The sequence below is a fragment of the Hemitrygon akajei genome, chromosome 17, assembly GCF_048418815.1.
Source record: "Hemitrygon akajei chromosome 17, sHemAka1.3, whole genome shotgun sequence".
Classification (NCBI taxonomy): Eukaryota; Metazoa; Chordata; class Chondrichthyes; order Myliobatiformes; family Dasyatidae; genus Hemitrygon; species Hemitrygon akajei.
Window position 1 is genome coordinate 59554289 of NC_133140.1, and position 15572 is coordinate 59569860.

Consider the following 15572-nt stretch of genomic DNA (forward strand, 5'->3'; position numbering starts at 1 on the left):
GGTACATCTTTGGACTGCGGGAGAACACCAGAGCACCCGGAGGAAATCCTTGTGGTCACCGGGCAAACGTGACAGTGGATATTGGACCACTGGAAAATGATACTGGAGAGGTAGTAATGGGGGGGGGGGGGGGGATAAGGAAATGGCAGATGAATTGGATAATTATTTTGCATCAGTCTTCACTGTGGAAGACGTTACCAGTGTGGTGAAATTTCCAGAGTTTCAGGGGTCAGAAGTGTATGAAGTTGTCATAACTAGGGAGAAGTTTCTTCAGAAACTGAAAGGTCTGAAGGTAGATAAAAAACATGGACCAGATAGCGTACACACCAGGGTTCGGAAAGAGTTGGCTGAAGAGATGTGGAGGCATTAGTAATGATCTTTCAAGATTCATAGAGGGCTATGAGTAATCCTAGGTAATTTCTAAGGTAAGGACATATTCGGCACAGCTTTGTGGGCCGAAGGGCCTGTATTGTGTCGTAGGTTTTCTATGTTTTCTTCCAAGCAGCGGTGGGAATATTGAGTGGCCCTCCACACACTAGATGGCGCTGTTTCAAATAGTGCCCATTTAATAATACAGGCAGTCCCCGAGTTACGAACATTTGACTTACGGACAACTCATACTTACGATTGGAGGGAGGAAAATGCCATCCGCCATTTAAGTCGGATCACGACGCCATCTGCCATTTCAAGTCGTTGCCATTAACACTGTGTTGAGTGTGCAACTTTGTATTTGGCTTAAATATTTCTTAGCAAGATTCACCCTGAGCCCTCCCCCCTTTTCCAGACAGCACTGCCCCCGCTTGTCCCATTTAACCTTTCGCAGTGCGGGTGGACTTTAGGACCCGGAGCAGCACAAGACCATGGCTGCTGCTGCATTTTTTTTATTAAGTGCGATCGTGAACAATAACCAGATCAGAAATGCTGATCAAGTCAACTAGTTCCTAAAGAGAACTCTGATAGGCCAATCAGACGGTTCACTGCTGCTCAGCGATAGAACATAAAATCCGCAGTTTTCTGTTCCGTTGACGGAAAACGATCGTGATTGAAAATTAAGTGGAAATAATAAAGTGATTGGAAAGAGGTGAAACGCCATCGGTCATTGGAAAAGCTTTCGGCTACAGTCGGTCAACGATTGGAACAACTTTAAAGGACACTGGTAAAGGATAAAGTGAGAATAATGGAGCATGTGAAAGGCCCTGCCCCAATGAAAGCTACAATTATTACTAAGCAATGTAGTGGTTTAATTATTGAAATACATACGTTTCTTAAGTGTTTTATATGCATAGAAAGGTAAAATATATACTATATACTAAGACAAACGTTTGACTAACTGATGCTAAATAATACCGGATGTACCTGTTCCGACTTACATACAAATCCAACTTAAAGACAAACTCAGGAACAGAACTCATTCGTAACTCGGGACTGCCTGTACGTATATGCAGCCCATAATGCCTCAAGATAGCCATGTGCTTTATATGCAATTTTAGTGGCACTTACATGGTAAATGACGAATTTTGTTGTAGTTAACGTCTGTCAGCATGTTAAATGCATTATGTTATTTTGAGGAAAATATGCTAATCTTTATCAAGTTAGGACATTTCAGTAAAGATTTCATGTACCACAAGTTTGCACATTAATTTCCACTCAGTATGGAACTGATCCATACCAATTGCAAGCCCCTGGCTCAGCCTCTGCTCAGTGCTGGATGACTTGATCTTGACTGGCACAGTCAATATCTTATGAGTGGGGCAGAGAAATGAAGCCAGAGTTCATTGTCTCAATCGCACTGTTACACTTATTTGAAAGCATTGCGTAAATGAAAGCAAGAATGGAATTTAACGAGACAATGGTGTCTCCGGGATTGAATGATCTGTCATCTATCTTCACCAAGCAGGAATGACAATAACGAGTTCAGTTGCCTTTTGTGTAATTACACAGTAGCCTAACCCAACATTGTTAACCAGCCACAATAATCATACAAAAATTCTTACACCGAGGTACATTTTTACTGTAGTCATCAAAGACATTTGCTGAAATAGAGCACATTCTTTACAGCATACTTAGACATCGAAATGCTCGATCTTAAGTCATGTGTCTGAAGTACTGTTTTTCCTAAGGGCTACTTTAAATATGACTTGGCTTTCTTAGAAATAATTAGGAATAATTGGTGTGTTCCAGAGCTCCTCAGTGTATATCTTTTCAAAAAAAATAAATACTGCACTGTAATATTACAGAATTCCTATATTTGCTGGGTTGCATTCAAAGTTTCCCTGTGTACTGTGCTTCCCAAGTTTCCAGATAAATATAAAAGTAGCCAAATTATTCCCACATTCTCGGTGTGTATGCAAGTGTGTGCACATTCCCTGTGAGCACACAAGGAAAATAATTTCTCCTTGCTTATTGTTGTTCTTATATTACTTCTTGTCTGCTTTCTTCTTCCACTGCTCATTTTGCTGTTCTTTTCTGTGCGGAGGACAGGCCTACGGGCTCCTCCAATTACCTGCCCGCTTGATGCCAGCCGTTTCGGTCTCTGGCAGTTTCTCATGCGGAATTCCCCCCAACTAGACACACTTCCCTGTACGCCCTCATTAAAAACCACCCAATTCACCCTGCTTAACCTTTTCCATTCCATTACATAGCTCAGCGCTCTGAATTGTCGTGAAGCATTGTTTTACATGCAGGATGTATGTAAGTTGGTACTTGCTGGTATTAATACTGCTGTTAGCACAACAGATTTACCCAGGCCTACTAGCAAACTTACTTCTCTTTCTCCTTCAGGAAAGTTCTGCCCTTTACCTTTAAATGACTTTGTTGTATTTTCTTGAAAAATATCAAACATTCTCTGGTAATTTCACATCACGCAACTACTAATACTCCTATTCTTTGGAACCACTTTCACCTCGGAGTCAGAAGATGGTTGGTTTAAATCCCTCTCCAGAGACTTGAGCACAAATATGTAAACTGAAGCTCCACTGCAGTAAGGAAAGAGTGCTGCAGTACGTGAGGTGCCACCTTTAAGATGAAATATTTAACAAGAAAGTCCATGGAGTACTTCACAGAACACCAGAGAGTTGCTTTTGACTCCCTGGCCATTATTATTAATTCAAATAAAATCAACAAAATTAGTATTAAGTCATCAAACTAGCACTTGGAGCTGGCTGGACAGAAACCAAATTCTGGGTTTATTACATTATGCTTCAACAGTACTTTCTCTGCTACAAATTATTTTGGAAATAAAATACATTTTATATACATCCAGGTTTCTTTTTCTTAAACTTTCTCCATTTTTTCCAATTTCCTTACACTTTTAACACAGCCAGCTCTCAAAAGCTGACAGGCCCTTTGCCATTGTGAGCTGGGTGCTGGAAAATGGCGATATCCCCCAAAGATTAATCCTTCTATTCACAACACACTTCCCTCTCCTCTACAGAGGTTTCTGATTTGCAAGTCAAAATTAGACACACCTCTCTTCATTACAACATGCTGAGACCTTTCTCATTCTGATTCCAAAGAAACACAACCTCCCCCATGATTTGCAAACCCTTCAGTAAAGTAGTTTCGATTCACGAGTTGGGCACCGATGGGTGGCAGAGAGGCACAGCTAGTAGAGTCCCTGCCTCACAGTTCCAGGGACTCAAGTTCAATCCTCTCCACGGGTGCTGTCTCTGTGAGGTTGCACACTCTCCCTGAAATCACACGCGTTTCACCCATCTACACCCACCCACGTCAACTCACACAAGATGGTGACTGCCAGTTGTTAAAAACAAGAGAAAACCCTTCGGCAGGACTGAAGGGTTGATTAGTTGATCTATTGATTAAAACTGCCGAAGGGTTTTGGCCCAAAACGTCAACTGTACTTTTCTCCATAGATGCTGCCTGGCCTGCTGAGCTCCTCCGGCATTTTGTGTGTTTAACTGTAAACTGTTGCTTGTGTGTAGGAGAGAGGTAGAATCTGGAGGTTGTTGAAGAAAATGTGGGAGAATGTTGGTGTAGATTTGATGTGCAGAAGGTTCTGTGTTTTTTTTTGTCTCTCAGCTTTCTGCAAATCAACGGGGAAGACTACATCTAGACTAAATCTATGATAGAACATTCCTAATTATGTCTATAAACTACCGCAAAAATATTGCAAGTGGCATCAATTTTTAATATTCCATTTTCCTACTTAGACAAAATGCATTTATTCTGAACAGTAAAAAGTAGTGAGAGAAAAATTCTTATGTAAATTATTTCCCAAATCACATTCTAAACCTGTAATCCAATTATTATCTAGAAATATAATTTGGAAGCCATTAAAAGTTTTTTAGTCAGTAAGATTATATATATTTTGTATTACAAGATAAAGTATATTAGCATTGTACAGAATCTGTTGAATATAATTTTATCAAATTTCTTTTTTCAAGGAAGTGCAAATAAATACATTTGCGATTGTTTATTTCTGGCACAGGAAAGTTTTTTTTTTATTGCAGTGGAAGAAAACCAATCAGCTCATTCATAAACAGTGTCTTCTCCTTGTTACTTAAATTTTATTCAGTATTTCCATACTCTGGACAACAAACAGAGTGGAAGGAGACAAATGACAGTACGAGGCCAAGGTTGTGTTTTTACATCGGAGAGACGCTGGAAGACATTGACCACCGTGTGCTGCTTGCCCATAGAGCAGGAAGCATGGAGAACTCGTGGAGTGCAAATTGGATGCCAGGTAGGAAGCAGGAGAGAGCACGTGATATAATCTTTAAACACTGCATCAGGAATCCAGAACTTGTACCATGAAAAGAGCATGAAAAAAAATCCTGAACATTTTGCACACACAGAGTGGTTGAAACAAACAGGCGTATAACGGAAGCTTTGACTTTTAATTATTTTGTGTAGCAATAAATTAATTATATCTCTGTAATTCCTGCATTGTCGAAAAGGAATGGAAAAGCTATTCTCCAGCTAATGTGAGCGATATACTTTGAAAGAAAATGTCAAGCAATATGGGAAGTTGAGAGATATTCAAATCATTATTTTCCACAGCAGTGGTAACTTCCTAAGCTAATTAAAGTTTATACATGAACCAAATCAAATGGATTACATGAGGTAGTGTAAAAATATTGCATAAAATGGGTTATATGGTACAAACTGTCCTCGTTCCAGAAGTTGTAACGTTACCTGACATGGCCTCTACCCTTTTCCTCCATCTGTGTTTATCTGCCGTACCCTATAATCCATCAACGCTATTTGTTTCATTTACTTTTTTGGGGTGTGAGCTTCTCATCCTCAACAATGTCTGTCCAAAAGGGGCTTTTCTAACTATGCAACACAAAACACAAGGCAGAGGGACTCAGCAAGAGTACTGTCGATGATTCGGGTCAAGACTATGGAAGAAAGGGAAGGGAGAGAAGCAGCAGAGGGAGGAGGATAGGCAGGTGAGGAAATACGGTGAGAGGGAGACAGGAATGGGGAATGGTGAGGGGGGGCACCAGAGGGAGGGGATGGGCAGGTGAGGAGATACGGTGAGAGGGAGACAGGAATGGGGAATGGTGAGAGGGGGCACCAGAGGGAGGGGATGGGCAGGTGAGGAGATACGGTGAGAGGGAGACAGGAATGGGGAATGGTGAGAGGGGGCACCAGAGGGAGGGGATGGGCAGGTGAGGAGATACGGTGAGAGGGAGACAGGAATGGGGAATGGTGAGAGGGGGCACCAGAGGGAGGGGATGGGCAGGTGAGGAGATATGGTGAGAGGGAGACAGGAATGGGGAATGGTGAGAGGGAGACAGGAATGGGGAATGGTGAGAGGGGGCACCAGAGGGAGGGGATGGGCAGGTGAGGAGATACGGTGAGAGGGAGACAGGAATGGGGAATGGTGAGGGGGGGCACCAGAGGGAGGGGATGGGCAGGTGAGGAGATACGGTGAGAGGGAGACAGGAATGGGGAATGGTGAGAGGGGGCACCAGAGGGAGGGGATGGGCAGGTGAGGAGATACGGTGAGAGGGAGACAGGAATGGGGAATGGTGAGGGGGGGGCACCAGAGGGAGGGGATGGGCAGGTGAGGAGATACGGTGAGAGGGAGACAGGAATGGGGAATGGTGAGGGGGGGCACCAGAGGGAGGGGATGGGCAGGTGAGGAGATACGGTGAGAGGGAGACAGGAATGGGGAATGGTGAGAGGGGGCACCAGAGGGAGGGGATGGGCAGGTGAGGAGATACGGTGAGAGGGAGACAGGAATGGGGAATGGTGAGAGGGGGCACCAGAGGGAGGGGATGGGCAGGTGAGGAGATACGGTGAGAGGGAGACAGGAATGGGAATGGTGAGGGGGGGGCACCAGAGGGAGGGGATGGGCAGGTGAGGAGATACGGTGAGAGGGAGACAGGAATGGGGAATGGTGAGGGGGGGCACCAGAGGTTTCATCTATCTCCTACCACTTAGTACTTCTTCCTTCACTCCCCACCTCTTACTTCTCTCCTTCCTTTCCAATCCCATTGAAGGGTCTCAGCCTGGAACATCAATTGTACTCTGTGGAATTCTCTGCCCAATGAAGTAATGGAGGCAACCTCAGTAAATATATTTAAGATAAAGTTGGAAATATTTTTGCATAGTAGGGAATTAAAGGTTATGGGGAAAAGGCAGGTAGGTGGAGGTGAGTCCATCGCCAGATCAGCCATGATCTTATTGAATGGTGGAGCAGGCTCGATGGGCCAGATGGCCTACTCCTGCTCCTATTTCATATGCTCCTATGTACTCTTTTCCATAGCTGCTCCCTCCAGCATTGTATGTGTGTCGCTTGGGTTTCCAGCACCTGCAGATTTTCTCTTGTTTGTGACTCACCTAACTATCTTCCATTTACGGTCCTGGTTCCTATCTCAGTGGCTGGCTCCTAATCAGTGGCTCTGAATCTCCTCTGTCATACTCATAGATTACGCTAAAGCCACTGTAAAGACACATCTCAGTACTCTCTTTTCCAGTAAAGAGACCCAGCTACCTAAAACCTTCACGACAGATAGAATCTCACTGTTTTTGTCTCATCCCACTACATCTTACTTGTACATTCACCAGTGTCTTTGTAGCACTTTCGTAATCCATTTGGAAACTCCAGTATAAAAACTGTCTTACCACTTTTAAATTTCATTAAAGCAGCATTGAGTTTCACACAAACATTTCTTTAAAGTTTACATCAGCTGCTGTCCTCTACTTTGAGATCCCCAGAATTAGATTGCCAGTAAAGTGCGGTATGTCATTTGCAGTGTATGACTACACATCAATCTATTGAAAGACCCTGCAGTTGTCATTTACAGCCCACCAACTGCAATATCAGAATATCTGCTTTTAATGATCACGGTACAAACAACACTCCTCTGGCTGCTGGGAAATACTGTGCTTAAAAAATAGAGTCAACAATGATGGGAAAGGTATAACATTGCTTCCAGAGGGGGTCAGAGTGATCTGCACAGCCTAGTACATGCAATAATAGACAATTTGTTCCTACTACTGTCTCTTTTAATTTTCCTTTGTTCTATCAATGCTTAATAAAATGTTCGTGAAGCAACAAGTTTTGTGCCTCTTTCCTCACTTATGAAAGAATTTTGTATTAAACTATCAGAATCCAACAATTGTAGCAGCTAGCAGGATGACTGCAAAGTTTAAGGACTTGGAACAATCACAGACAAAGTGGAATTTTTAGCACGCACCAAGACGGATAAGAATTTACTCTGTTTCAATTTGTCTGAGAGAAAACTTAGTTCTGGCTTCAATACATCATTGGATGGAAATTAGGACTGAGGACACTACTGCATTGCTATTTAAAAAATAAAGTTCTGTAAAAGCCAAGATGAGAAATGAGATTAAGATCAGGCTCGGCCATACAAGCTGGAAGGGTACGGGAAAATTTTGTTTGGAGGACAATCTATTTCAGTTGCACAGCAAACTATTTCAGTACATAATGAAATTATTGCAGTTGTGCAATCTATTCCGATGCAGGACAACCTATTTCTGTTGCGATCTATTAATATTCAAAATCACAGTTAAAGCAGAACAGAAGTATGTATGAATTAAGATTGAATCAAAACAATGGCCAAAGTCATGAAACCAAGAGCTCTTACTTGAATAAAACTTCTCAGTTTGATAAAATTAATGAAAAAGTCCAGAAAGAAAACACCAACAATGTTAAATTTATTAATAAGAAGGGATGCAATAAGACCCAGAGAATGGCTGGGGGAAAGGAGAAACCTGGAATATATGTATGATTGAGAGATAAGACTGCATGGTTAGTTTGATCAAATGTGTATGCAAATGAAAAAGTAACGGGGTGAGGAAAGACTTTTAACTAATTGCAAAAGAAATGCAAAACTTGTGATAAACTACAAAAACAGTATGATAGAAACAATAAAAAATCTAAAGAACAAATCTTTGCATTAACTGAACGAGCAATAAAACAACAAGATAAAATTGAAGTGCATGTAAGGGGCTCAGAAGGCAACTGAAACAAGATGGAGAAACTGAACAGGGATTTCAAGCGGGTGGTCCTGCCGGTGATGCTGCAGGTGGCGCTACTTCTGAAGCTCCACCCTGGGAGACACCCCGATGAGGAACAGGTCCCAGACTGTGTGTGTCCAGGCCTCTACTGTTGAGACTCAAAGAACCAGTTATTTTCCATCACAACAGTCAGCAAATCACTAATAGGTCAGAAAATTTCAAGCAAGTCAACAGCTACTGGAAATTATAATGTTTATTTCAATATTGTTTGTTGTTATATTTTTTGCCAATTTTCCCTACATATAACAAGTGCTAATATTCATCTTAATATGCCTTATCATAATCTACATCTCCTTTACTTAAGTGCGATCATTAATAGAATGGTTCAGATTCGTATTAAGCATGCCCACTAATCTTCCCAACCATGACATCATCCTGTGAATACTTTGAAGAGTATATACCCTTTGATATTTTCATAACCTAGTTTTTTTATTATTTTACATGTAATGATTCTAAATGTGTGATTTAGAATCAAAGGGAAAATTGTTGTATCCAACTGTTATTTTCTTTGCAGTTTAGTAATTGTTTGCTAATACTTAAAGTAGATTTTATATATGGACATGAAATAGTTTAGCTTGTTTACTAGTGATCACAGGTAATACGTATAATTGTTCAGTGTATCCCTTAGTGGTTACCCCAGTATGATTCTGGAAACTTCTCTTGGCATTGCATTATTTCAATAGCAGATTTCTCATTGGTTGACTCTTATCTATGAATTTGAATGGAATTTTTCTCATCTATCGGGTATAAAATTAGCTGACCACAGGACAGCGTCATCTTAGTCTTTTTATCTTTATTCTGCTTTTTGCTGCTAGCCTCTGTTCTTGCTACTGTCTATTTCAATTTTCCTTTGTTCTGTCAATGCTTAAGTAAATGATCAGGAAGCAACAAGTTCTGTGCCTCTTTCCAAAGTTCTGTAAAAACCTTGGATTAAAACATCAGAATCCAACAACAGAGATATTGTTAGATATCTCTATATCCGCCTCACTCCCCACATTTTCTGCTGACCTTCACAGAGTCACTCTGAGATTTTCCATTACTCACCAATCCAAGTATGCTGAAAAATCACCATGAAACCTGGATGATGAGCGGAGAGACATATTCAATTCCCAGCCTGCCACAGCCAGAAGCTTGGTGGATCTGTGATCACCAAGGAACTCTCTCAGTCTAGTTGCTTTCTAAGTGATCTTCTATTTCATTGAAAAGGTGTCACTTGCATTGCAGCATTAGTCAGTTTAATAGAGAATTATAGAACTATTTGTAGTGATACATTTCCTGGACTTTCAACCATGCAGAGTCAAACATACATGGCGGTTAGAAATCCACAAAATTTCTAACTACTGTAAGGACATTAATTCTTACAGTCATTTTTATAAAATCATTTTCAGTTCAAGGTGGTGTTGAACTGAGATGAATAATAGGCATATATTCATACCTTATTATTTGCAAGGGACATTTTCCAGAGATGCTTCTGAATAACAAATTTCACTGTTATAGTTAGTGGCTTAAATAAACTTAAGAACTTAATACTCATATGAAAAATACCTGTCAAATACAGTATTAAGATATTAGTATCTTAAATATTAAGACAAGTCATTAAATATCTGAACAGTATCATTACTATTTGTCACTGTTACTATACGAGTTCAGGTTCAGTAATGACTAAGCAGGAGATTCGTACCATTAAACATATTTAGACAGGCTAAGATACAAACATCACAAGAATCGAAAATAAAAGAATGAGAAAAGTTGACCATATCTTTCTTCATTTAACACTGCTTCTACATAAGGTATTTAAAAGAGTCAGCTTTTCCATCAACAACACCGATAAAAGCACTGGGGGAGTGTGGAATTATATCCCAGACATCAAGAGCTATAAAAGTTCACAGCACAACCTAGGAATATGTTTCATGCCTGGCGCCTGGAAGGGACCAACCAAACTCACATAAGTAATCGTAAAAATGTGAACTCTGTACATGGTGAGATGTAGTGCACCAATGTTTAAGCGGTTCAAATTAATTATAATCCATGTGCCTATGGTAGGTGGAGTACAACTGCCTGCACAGTGGGATTTTGCATATTGCATCACATTAAACCCCCAAAAAGTTTCCAGTGTTTTGTGTTCAACATTTTATTAATTGTGTATTTCCCATCGATTGGCATGGTTGCAACTTCAGTAGCTGTTGGAATTATATGGTGTACAGCTTGGAGCTGTAGTGACTCCGATTCACTGTCCAGTGAACTCTACACAGGGAGTTGCAGCCTTCAGGATGCTAAAGGAAACTGGATAAATGGATCTCAAAGCACAGACATAAATCTAGCCTTTTTTTTCCAATGACACTGTTTCAGTCTTTGGTTGGCTCCATACATAAAAGCAAAGCATTCTCCAAAGCAATATAAGAAAATGCGAAAACTATTTCGAAACCAATAGCTTCTCTGCAGTATTGACTACAGAACTGGGAGTCTTACAATTTAAAGACAACTGCGACAGCAGTAGTGGTCAAACTGCAGTATAAGCAGTTTACACTGGCATTAAATAAAGTATGTGAATATAAAGATCATAATGACAAAAGCTGATTGTCAAAGACAAGTTGTGCAAACATTAAGGAAGGCGAGTTTCCTCATCACCTGACATTCCAAAACATGGGAACCATACTTTGCTCAGGTTCTGCCAAATTTGCTGCTGCAGAGCGGCTGAAGCTCAGGGGGTGGGCACCCATAGAAACTTCAAACATTTTCTGAGTAAACTTACAGAAATATATAGCTATTCAGTACATAAATAACTTATTTTTTATTTTTATAATAACAAGATGTGAGTGTGAGTAAACTGGTAAGCAAAACAATAAATCAATTATGCATTTTTATTGATTTACTTGTTTATTTATTATTATGTTTTATTTTATTTATTATTACTAATTTTTTATCTCTCTGCTAGATTATGTATTGCATTGAACTGCTGCTGCTAAGTTAACAAATATCACGTCACATGCTGGTGATAATAAACGTGATTCTGACTCACTAATATGTGGGATGCAGTTAATACAGAAATCAAAACAATTTTAGAGAAAGGAATATATTAATGCATGTTGATTTAACTAATTATCTTCTATGTTGATAAGCTTGTTTCGTGGGTGCTTATACGGAGACAAATCTCAAGGTTGTATATAGTACTTTGATAATAAGTGCACTTTGAACTTTTAAGTAGCTCAGGGTGATAGGAAGAAAACAAAGATCACAAGCTCCTTGAAAACTTGTGTTGAAATGGTGGAGAGAATCAGAGAATTACTCAGTATTTATGGCACAGAAACAGTCCAGTTTTTATGGCCCACCCAAGCCAATTCACATTTTTTCAACCAAAGTAAAACGCTGTAAATTCTGGACACCTAAAATAAACACAGAAAATGCTTGAAATGCCTGGATGACTAGAATGATTTTGTCAAATGGATGTGAATTCATAAGAGTTAGGAAGTATGAGAAGAGATGATTAGTTGTTACACTCGGTTGGTGAGTCTAGAACTTGTGCCAGGGTTAAGGGTCAGACATTTTGTAAGTTTGAGGAGGAATTTTGTCACAGAGTGACTTATAGAATTTTGGGATCATGTACACACTCAATGCTTAGACAATGAAATGAGAGGATGTAGGATATGGGAGAAAAGTGGAGCTGAGACGAATGGTCAGCTACAAACATGCCAAATGATGGAAAAGGACCAAAGGCTAAAGTCTGCTCCTTAGGTTCTTGGGAACTTGCTCTGTTTGACCCTATGAGGGATTTTTTTTCAATGGCACTAAATGGCCCTCTCTGGTCTTCAATTCTCAGCTTGCTACTTCCACCTGGAAAGGTAAAGGCAATACTGCACAAGGCAACAACTACAGTTACAGTCTGGGCTCAATCCCATCAACAGACTCCAATCTGATTATCCAAGAAGCTATTCTTCCAGCCAGGCACTTTGCCAACATGCTCAACTTGCCCACTTGCCTCTGTTACTCTTTTACTCATGCCCCTAATCTCAGCCAAGTGTGTATGGCTGAATGTGTTTTTCCACCTGTCTAATACCCAGAAACCAGCTAAAGACTAGTTAATGGCTCTTAAATGAATACAAGAGTCATGTTTCAAACTCATTATCTTCTAATCAGGAAGAAAGCATTTACATTGAGAAATCCAGCAAGCATCTGATCTACCTCACAAGCTGAACTGTCTTTTATTGTGCCTCCCATGAGCTTTTCAGCTATCAGAGGAAATTCTAGCCATTAAACTTTTACTATTGTTCATCTTCAAAACACAGGTTACAGCATATCTTGGAACGCAATATTCTAATGCACATCAAAGGTCAACAATCAACTTACTCACCATACACATTTACATTTATAAGGAATTTGCTGTGGTGTGTTGCCACAACATGCAACAAAAAAAGCAATATCCAACAACTAGAAAGAATGTATATTTTATGTATATTTCTATCTTCTCTTCTTAAGCGAATATGGGTTTTTTTCTAATTATCCATTATCATCCATCAGCTTTTTTCTTTGGTAGTTGGTAGGGGTTGACTTTTTCTTTTAATATAAAAAATTTATTTTATGATGTATGACCTATCTTTAAATTTTTGATTACAGAGTGGCATACCTTTATGTGATATGCTATAACATTTTGATCAATTTTATTACAATATATGAATGTACACAATTTATGTTGAGATGTATCTATGTGTTGTACTCTGTAAATCTTGCTTTTTCTTTTGAATAAAAATATTGTAAAAAGAAAAGAAAGAATAAAAAATTATATAAAAATAAGTTTGTGGTTAAGGTATGGATATGAAATAAAATGTGTGGGAATACATAAAAACCAACAAGTACACTCAGTAGCCACTTTATTGAGGACCACAGCTCATTCATGTAAATATCTAATCAGCCATTCATGTGGCAGCAACACAATGAGACATGGACAAGAGGTTCAGCTGTGGTTCAGACCAAACAACAGAATGCAGAAAAATGGGATTTAAGTGAGTTTGACCGTGGAATGATCATTGGTGCCAGATGGTTTGAGTATTTCAGAAACTGATTCGCTGGGATTTTAACACATAACCAAAAAACCCCCACCTTGTTAATGATAGAGGTCAGAGGTACAAGCTGACAGGACGATGACAGTTACTCAAATAACCATGCATTAAAACAGTGGGTGCAGAAGAGCATCTCTGACTGTGCAGAAGGTTGAACCCTACAGCTACAGAAGACCACCAACATACACTCAGTAGCTACTTCAACATGTAAAGGAGCTACCTAATAAAGTGGTCACTGAGTGTACCTACAATATAAAAAAGCTTTACAAAACGTGATTTGAATTGTTTGCAGTGCATTACAGAGGTAATAGATAAAGGGGGGTGGGGGGCTAACTAGAATGATTGATCAGATTAACCGCCTGGGAAAAAAAGTTAAGATGTGAAGTTTTAGTTTAATAGGCTCATAGCGCTTTCTGACAGGGAGCTTTTGAAAAAGGCGGCTTGCAGGGTGGTCTACAATGATGTTTCCTGCCCACTTTTTTGTCCTGGACATATACAAGTCCTGCAGTGATGGCATACTGTAATCAGTGACTTTTTCTGCTGACCTCACTGTAGTTTTTGTACATTGTGAGAGGATGCCACACCAAACCAGACAGAGGTGGCTAATACGAGGATGCTCTCGATGATGGCAGTGCAGAACTGCACCGGTACGTTCTGGGGAAGGTGGAATTTTACCATCTGCTGCAAGAAGTACGTGTGAGACAGACAACTGAATGTGGCATGTTTTCAATATCTGCAACTGGGCCCTTCAATTGACACTAAACAAAATGGAAACAATTCTCACCAATGAGTCACCCAATCCAATAACAAGTTAACACTTGACCCTACCTACAATTGTCTTCCAGGAAGTTAGTTCAGATTATTTGGGAATATCTAAAAGCAGATTGCATATCCTACTTTTAGTTTGGAATAAAAATGGAAACTTATCAATTGAAGCAGCGGGGTAAAAATGTAAAAGCATATCACTAACGTATAAAACTCGTGACTATATTACCTTTCCATTTTCAGTATTCAATTACTGAGCTTGAGCTTGATCAAAAGTCTCTATGGAGAATTTCCACGCATTGCTGCAATAATGGTACTCACCTCCTCAATGCAGACTGCATCATTGTTTGGTATTGACTTCCTTTTCTTTGTCAAACAACTGCAAAACACTAATGTGATACAACTGATGATAAGTATTCCCAAATCTGGAGCCACCAGTCGAATGCAGTTGGTAATATCATTCAGATCAAGCCTAGGAAAGAAAAGGGAGAAGACATAAAGACTTCCATTTCAGTAATCATTTAAATAATGGGGGCAAAAAAACTACTTCAAAGTTCAAAGTAAATTTATGATCAAAGTACACATGGGTCACCATATAGAACCCCCGAGATTCATTTTCTTGTGGGCATACGCAGAAAATCCAAGAAATACAATAGAATCAGTGAAAGACTTCATCCAAAAGGACACACAATGTGCAAAAGACAACAAACTATGCAAATACAAAAGAAAAAAAACAATAGATATTGAGAATATGAGATGAAGAGTACTTGAAAGTGAATCCATAGATTGTGGGAACAGTTCAGTGATGGGGCGAGTGAAGTTGAGTGAAGTTTCCCCTCTGGTTCAAGAGCCTGATGATTGAGGGGTAATAACTGTTCCTGAAACTGGTGGTGTGGGTCCTAAAGCTCCTGTACCTTCTTCATGATAGCAGCAGCGAGAAGCTAGCTTGTTATGGGTGGTTGGGGTCATTGATGATGATGTTGCCTTCCTGCGACAGCGCTCCGTGTAGATGTGCTCAATGATTGGGAGGGCTTTACCCGTGATGGACTAGACTGTATCCACTAGGTTTGGTAGGATTTTCCATTCAAGGGAATTCATGTTTCCATACCAGGCTGTGATTCAAACAGTCAATATACTCTCCACTACACATGTAGAGAAGTTTGACAAGGTTTTACATGTCATGCCAAATCTTCACAAACTTCTAAGGAAGTAGAGGAACTGTCATGCCGTAATGACACT

General features: G+C 39.9%; 1 protein-coding gene across 1 annotated transcript in view; it reads right to left on the bottom strand.

Annotated features, from left to right (window-relative positions):
- Positions 1 to 15572, bottom strand: part of piezo1 (piezo type mechanosensitive ion channel component 1 (Er blood group)) — a 285867-nt gene that overhangs the window by 112132 nt on the left and 158163 nt on the right. The window contains exon 5 of the mRNA XM_073070242.1: positions 14655 to 14805. Coding sequence (XP_072926343.1) covers positions 14655 to 14805 — 151 coding nt within the window. The remainder of the gene's footprint in view (positions 1 to 14654; positions 14806 to 15572) is intronic.